This window comes from Suricata suricatta, chromosome 7 (assembly GCF_006229205.1).
Source record: "Suricata suricatta isolate VVHF042 chromosome 7, meerkat_22Aug2017_6uvM2_HiC, whole genome shotgun sequence".
Lineage (NCBI taxonomy): Eukaryota > Metazoa > Chordata > Mammalia > Carnivora > Herpestidae > Suricata > Suricata suricatta.
In genome coordinates, this window is record NC_043706.1 from 144,648,891 (window position 1) to 144,656,588 (window position 7,698).

The following is a 7,698-nucleotide window of genomic DNA, read 5'->3' on the forward strand; positions in this document are numbered from 1 at the left end:
TGTGGACGGGGAGGTGGGTGTGGGTGGGTGTGGACGGGGAGGCAGGTGTGGACGGGGAGGCGGATGTAGACAGGGAGGTGGGTGTAGACGGGGAGGCGGGTGTGGACGGGGAGGCGGGTGTAGACGGGGACTAGAAGTTGGGGTTAGACTCCGTGATGAAGAGTAGCTGACATGAAATGATTGCAAAAAGGAGCTCTCTGTGCACAGGATCCTTCCCTCCCCTCCCCCTCCCACTTGTGAACTTGGCAGTGCATGAGGGCACCAGGCCCCTTCTGAGACTCCGGGGCTGGAAGCGCGGCCCGGCTCCTCTGAGCTGCGGCCTGGAAAAATCTGGTCTCCTTATGCTTTTTCCATGCGGTTAGCGCCGCTCACTCGGCTCCAGCTCAGGCCAGCACATCTCCCCTGGCAGCCTTAAAGGTTGTATAAAGTGGAAAATATTTTGCTCCCTTGGACTGGGCAGCAAGAAAGACGCGGCGGTGCCGCCTTCATTTTCCTGCACTGGCGCCCCGTGAGGTCAGGGTGAGTGTTGGGGGCCGCGATCTGCACTTTGACCACGTAAAACTAGAAACGGGTGTGCATTGCTTTATTAACATTTTGAGTAAACTGTCTTCTCCCGTTGTTATCACGACACCTTTCTCTGCATTTCATCAGCTTCTCCAAATTGTGGCCGTTTTTTTTCATAGAAGTAAGAAACAGAAAAACAACTCGGAGTCTCCTCCCGCCGAGAACCCGAGGACTGAAAGCAGCTGAGGACAGGAAGCCGGGCCTCCTGCTGGCGTCCCCAGCACCAGACACGGGGCACGCCGACAGCTCTTCCCACCAAAGCTCGTGGGGCCTGAGGCCTCCCCTTCCTGCCCCACACGGCGGAGCGCACGGGAGAGCTGGGCGCACGGCGAGGTGACGGGGTCCGGGCTGGCCGTGCGCTGGGACGCCAGGATGAGACGCAGTTTTCATCATGTCTGAGCGTCACAAAAACTGCCCTGAGCCACTGCCTTCCTTCCAGCGCGCTGGGCTCTATCTTGTTTAATTCCCCTAAAAGTATAATTTTATTTTTCCGAAGGCCCCTCCCCTGACTTGACAGTGTGGCGGTGACAGCAGATCAGAGATAAGAGGAGCAGTGACGTATTGCCTCAGGTCTTGACTCGGTTTTTATTATGACTGGACCTTGAAGGGCACATCTGTTGAGGAAGGGGTCTGTGCCGCGTGGGTATTTGCGGTGTCCCTGGCAGGCGGCGGCAGGCTGAGGCGGAGCGGGAAGGGTCACGGTCGGGGCGGGGAGGAAAACTGCACTAAGAGCAATTTCACAGGAGACCAGCTTCAGCACTAGACTGTACTTTCTAGGAACCTTGGAGCCTGGTTAAATAACCAACAGTAAAGAACTTGACAATGTGTATGTATATTTCCATCCAATCTTATGACATTTTGTTCAAGTAATACTTAGGTTTAGATCCCAAAACAATCTTTAGAAAGAGGCATTTTGTCCAGGCCCGTATGTCCAATGTAAGTGAGCCACAAGCAATTTCTCTGAAAGGTGAGCACAAGACACTGAAATAATTCAGCCAATAAAGTTCCATCTCATATAGCGCAGCTTCAGGGAGGCCAAAATATGTAAATAAATAACTGTCCCAAACTTCTAAAGCTGATTTTAATATTTACAAAACAAATACATACCACTCAGAACGTCTGGACCGTGTCCTAAGCTGCCCACCGACGGTACGAGGGCGCTCAGACTCACATCTCAGTAAATATGGTCTAATTATTATTTATTAACAACAAGATAAAACACATTCTTGGGGTTTATTCTCTGAGCCTCATCGAACATAACCATATAAACTGGGGGGAGGGGCGCCTCTTTAGTTTTCTCTTAGAAGCACCCCTCAGGTGCCCGCCCCAGGCTCTCCCACCCCCCCGGATTCCTGCGCGGGGCGCGGCGGCTCACCGGGTGCCCTGGGTCCCAGTGCCGGGCGCCTGGCCGTGCGCGGGGCTCGGCGGAGGCAGGGAGGCAGGTGGCTGTCCCTCAGTTCTAACCCCGGCGCAGCGCGGGGGGCAGCCCTGCGGGCCGGACGCAGGCGGACGCAGAGGACCGCCCCGGCAGCAGCCCCCGTGCCCTTCCTGAGTGTCCCAGGCTAGCTCCCAGACCAGGTCCCACTAAACCAAGCAGAGTTAAATCATCCTGAGCGTCTTGTCCAAGCACAAGGGATAACACATGAAAGAATGTGTTTCTGAAGAACCATTGAATCAAAGAAGAAATCGAAAGGAAAATTAGAAGCAAACAAAAGTGAACTCACAACACACCAAACCTTACAGGGCGCGGCCAGAGGAGCCCTGAGAAGAGAGTTTATAATGATCGAGCTCACTACCAAAGAGGAAAAATCTCGAATAAACAACCTAATTTTACACCTCAGAGAGGTAGAAACAGAAGAACAAGCCTTAAGTCAGCAGAAGGAAGGGAATGATGAAGATTAGAGCAGAAATGAAATACATGACAGAAAAGCAAAAGAAAAAATAAAAGATTTTTTTTAAAAAGATAAAACTGGTAAGCCCTCAAACTCGCCAAGATGGAATGATACTAAAATTCAAAGAAACCACTGAAAAAAAGCCACCAAAAACAAAAAAGACCAAAGAGTCAAAGCAACATAGAGCATTAAACTTCCTGACTTCAAAACTTGTACAAAACCACAGAAATCAAGACGGCGTGGCGTTGGTGAGCAGGCCCACAGCGGGCGGTGAGAACAGACACCCCGTGGACGTGGGTTTCCTGTGCAGTCGGTTAACGTCCAGAGAAGGTGCTGACCACTCGCCGGGGGGTGGGGGGAGGCCGACACCTTGTCTGTCAACTACACTCTGAAAACTGGACATCCAGACCCAGAAGGAAAAATTAGACCTCGATCATCATACCAAAAATTAACTCAAAATACATTGAGTACTTGAATGTAAGACCTGAGACCATAAGACGCGTCAGAGAAAACATCGGGGAAAGGCTTCTTACGGTCTTGGAGATGATTTCTTGGATATGACACCAAAGGCACAGGCAACAGAAGCAAAAGTAAACAATGGACCACATCACACCAGAACACGGCACAGCAGAGGAAATCAACGAGATGAAAAGGCAACTGACTGAATAGGAGAAAATATTTGCAAACCATGTACCTGCTAAGGTTTAACATCCAAAATGCATGAGGAACTCCCACAATGCAATAGCAAAAAAAATTACAAAATAAGCAAAAGATTGAATGGATGCTCCTCCTAAAGAAGGACATGCGGGAGCCGTCCAATGTCACCGGTCACCAGGGAGATGGACCTCAACCCACAGTGAAACACAGCGTCACGCCAATCAGGAGGGCTGTTATTGAAAAAAACAAGTGACAAGTGTCGGCGAGGAGGTGGCGAAGAGGGACTGGCTTACACTGTTGGTGGGAAGGCAGACCGGTGGGGTCACCGCAGGAGACAGTGTGGGGTCTCCTCACAAAGTTGGAGATAAAGCTACCGTCCCGAAACCGCACCTCATATGTATTTCTCCAGAGGCATTGAGGTCCGGGGCTTGAAAAGACACCCACACTCCTGGTTCGTGGCAGCATCTTTCACAAGAGCCACGGGAGCCAACCCACGGAAGCCGTCTGCGTCATCGGCGCAGGGGTGGACGGAGAGGGCGTGGCAGGTGCATGCGGGGGAACGGTGCTCGGCCTCAAAGCGAGGCGGCTGCTGTCAAGTGCGACCTGGATGGACCCTGAGGACACTCTGCCACGCGAAGTGACACAGCCTCCGTCCACTACCACGCTCTCAGACGCTCGGCTGCGTCCTAATTTTTAGGATGTGTCTTGGAAGGAGCATCAGCTTTTGCCTTCTTATGAATCTAAGAATTTCCAGCTTTTAATCTGAGTATGAACTCGGAGTATATAGGATACTTTCTTCTTCATTTTCTTCATTTCCTCTTTGAATGAATCAGGGTTTTGGTCCTCCTACCTTCCATCCATTACGTGGCAGTTTCTCACATGGACGCAGACACGGCTTTCCTTCCGTGGCTCCCCAGGCCCTGGGCACCACCCGGCGACGTCCCAGGCTCCACGGGCCTTCCGGCCCCTCGGCCCCGTCTCCCACCCCCCCTGCACCCTCCGTGTACTTGTGCCCACACTTCAGCTCCACTCACATTTTAAACTCTGAATGACACCCCTTCATTCTGGGACACCCCTTCAGGCTACCAGCGTGCGTAATCTCTCTGGTGGGTTTTCTGCTCTGGGTCACTTGCCCCTCCCTGCTCCTCCCCAGAAACTCCCCCTGCAGGCTCTTACTCTTCTGCAGCGTCTCTGCCCCTGACAGCCATCTTGATCAGCCGTGGAATTCTAGAAGGGCGCTGCTCCCCTCCGCACACCTTGAGGACCCCTCCCGGGTGTGTGTGTTTGGTTCCTGGTCATTCTTGTCACTTCCTTTGAGGATAATCTGAGTCATTTTTTTCTGTGTCTGCTTTTACGATTTTCTCGCCTTCTTTGGTTTTACGGTGAAGCGCTAGTGACCCTCACTTCTGCCCTCCCCGCTCGAGGGGAGTCAGTCTACGGCTTGGTGTCATTTATTGTAATTCAGGAAACATCGCAGCCAGTGTTTCTTGCTTCAGGCTTTGCTACGACTTCCTTCTGTCTCCTCTGGTTCTGTAACTCGGTTTGTTTCCGTCACAGCGGCATAGACGCCTACCTGCCCGTTGAGATTTCCTCTCTGCTGTCTTGGTGCTGGACCCAGGACACTTCCTAAGGACGGATTGACCCTGTCTTGCTGTGTGTGACCTGCTGTTACATCCCCCTGCTGAGTGTTAAATGTCAGCTACCCTGGTTTTTAATTCTAGAATGCCCTTTGGATTCTTTATAGATGGCACGGACCTGGTGGAGTTAGCTGTGTTTTCTTTCACTTCCTGGAACCCTCTGGTCTAAGGTGCTCTGATGCCCCCCGCTGAGGCCCCCGGGGTGGGGGGGGGCTGCTGCCATTATTTGGCTTTCAGTCATTTTGCCTCCTTTGTTGCTCTGGTGCTTTTTGCTTGAATGCTTGACATCCGTGAGAAAAAGACAGAAGCTCTGGCACGTGCTACGTTTGTCTGAAAAAGACTTCATTTTCTCCCTGGGCCTCTTCTAGGTCTTGAGAAGCCCAGCCCACTCCCCAGCACCCTGTTTCCAGCGCGGCCCCCGGGCCCGGGGCCTCGGCGCCCCCGCCATCGGCACGAGCCCCTACTCCTGGATTCTTCTCGCGTGAAGGAACAGCCTTACGTTTTCTGCCGTCTTTTTCAGGTGACTTTTCTGAATCCAAAAGCACGCCGGCTAGTTCGGGTGACACAAAGGTCATACTATTTTTGATGATCAAGGAGTAGAAGATACAGGAAAACCCCAACCCACAAGCAGACTTAAACCAGAAGCCTCCCTCGAAATAATCTAATAACTATAAACCCACTGAGATGAAACACAGCCAGCAGCCGTGCGCCCCCCACCCCACACACCTCTCCCGACTGTCATTTGTAATATTGCTTTGGGTTTTTATTTTTGAAAAAAATATTACAGATGTAACTTAAGCCTCAAGGTTTCTCCTCCCTGGAAAGAAAAACCAAAGTTGTAGGTACAAGTACAAATACATTATTAGATACAGATGTCTTGACAACAGACCCTGAAAGTGAGCCCCAAATCCCGCAGCGGGGCGTAGTTGTGAATTATCTAACTCAGACACTGAGCAAGGAGAGCACAAGGCAGGCAATGCGAGTGACTTTTGCATGAGAAATACTGAAAGGCGTTGTGTGTAGGAAATTATTTTCATGTTTCCTGTTACCGGCTCGGGTAGGATCACTTGGACTTTGGGCTCTGCTTCCAAGGACCTCATGTATTTTTCTGGCCGCCGTCTGTAAAAGATCTGGGGAAATAAAAGTAAATATAAGACATCGTGCTTGATATTATTCCAGGGATTAATAGGATTAAAATTTTTGTACTCTTAGCACAGAACACTGCTCCAGGCCTGAGGTCCAGGTTGCTGGAAGAGACCACGGCTCATGACTGCACACGACGGAGCCCGTGAAAGAGCTGACTAGAGAAAACGTGGCAGCTGTGGAGAAAGCGCAGAAGAGCGAGGAACAGTTTTGCGCTCAGCGCATGGGAGGCGGTGATCATCCGAAACGACAGAAGAGGGCCACGGAAATGCTAAATCTTCACATGTTGGGAGAGCCACACCAAGAAACGGCCCCTGCAGGCCCTGGGTTTCTACACTTTATGCCCAGTCTGGGATCGCACTGGCCCTGACAGTCAGCAGTGAAGAAACCCTGACCGCACCACGTCGCAAGCATTCTTGTGGTTTGTGAGACTCGGGAGTCCAAGAAACGAAACAGTCGTAAAGGCACAGGGCGTCCCCCTGGGACCCGGCGTTCGTCAGCCCGGAGAGGGACGACGGCTCCACTCCGAGGCCTCCAAACAGGGACGCGGCCGAGGCCCCGGAGGCTGCGCTTCCTGAGGCCGAGTAACCTCGGGGGCGCACAGGAGTCAGGGCCAGGCCGGGCCCCGAGCGCTGTCCCCGCTGGTGAGTGGAGGCTCGGTGGGACCAGGCGCCCAGAGCGGCAGGCGCACGGGGGCCGCAGCCCACAGACGGCGTGGGGCTTCCTCGGAGGCGCAGGGTCTTCCCGGTTCCTGCACTGCTGTGGAGGCCCAGCCGTGATCACTCAGCCTGTCCTGCATCACGTCTGGGGCACATTTTGCCTTAATCCCTGGGGTCACTGGGCTGGAGAACGCCGATTTCCGTGAGCCACCGGAGGACAAGCCGCCGCTCCTTCCGCCGGACGTGTCCTCGTCCCATTTCTCCAGTTAGAAGACACGGACGTGTCCTCAGCCTGTAAGAGTCCATTTTTCCCCAAGAAAGTCCAGCCGCTGTCTACACTGCACAGCTCCTCTCCGGCTGCGGTCTCTCCAGGTCGGGGCGGGCAGCCCTCCCCGAAGGTCAGTGGCCTCTCGTCCACACGGTGGCCAGACTCGCAGAAAGGAATCTAACCCGCCCGCAGAGGTCTGGCCGGGTCCTCAGGGCTGAGGAGGCGGTCTGCGTTCGGGGCCCCGGGCCGGCCGGGCGGTCACAGTGTGCGGCCCGCAGTCACTCACCGCTCAGCAGGGCCCCAGTGAGAGCAGCGCGGCCGACTGTGGACCACGGCCCTGGGTGTTGTCGCGCCTGGAGGCCTGCAGAGCCCGGGGCCTCAGGAGAGGGCACTGGAGGCCCCCGCGCGGTCCTGCCCCGGACCCCACCCTGCTGCGCCCGCCCCTGGCTGGGTTTCCTCTGCGCTCCCCCCGATGCGCCGCGGCGGCCACCAGATCAGTTCCTGTGCATCCTGTGGCTTTTCAGAGGATTTCCGAACCTGAGGGCGCGCTGAACACCAGCCCTTGAGACGGGATCCAGAGTGAGGGCACCTTTAGGGTGTGTGCCTCCTGGCGTCTCACTGCCCGACCCCTGGGCCCAGGGCAAAGCTTCGGAAACCAAGGCAAATCTATCACTTGTCAACACCCCCGAGAACCAGGGTCCACTCAGTGGCTTCATCCAAGGCTGCCGCACCCCTGCAGACAGGTGGCCCACGTCCCCCCCTCCCCGGCCCACGTGCCCCTCCTCGTGCCTCCAAATCTGGCGTCACAGGGAGTGGCAGGGTCTCTAAAGCCTCAGTGACACGCTCTAGAATCACATGGAACAGGTATCGGCTCCTTT

At 54.3% G+C, this 7,698-nt stretch overlaps 1 protein-coding gene across 1 annotated transcript in view; it reads right to left on the reverse strand.

Annotated features, from left to right (window-relative positions):
* Positions 1-5,544: 5,544 nt before the first annotated feature.
* WDR27 (WD repeat domain 27) overlaps positions 5,545-7,698 on the reverse strand; it is a 123,133-nt gene continuing 120,979 nt past the window's right edge. Inside the window, exon 20 of the mRNA XM_029943276.1 lies at positions 5,545-5,880. Coding sequence (XP_029799136.1) covers positions 5,545-5,880 — 336 coding nt within the window. The remainder of the gene's footprint in view (positions 5,881-7,698) is intronic.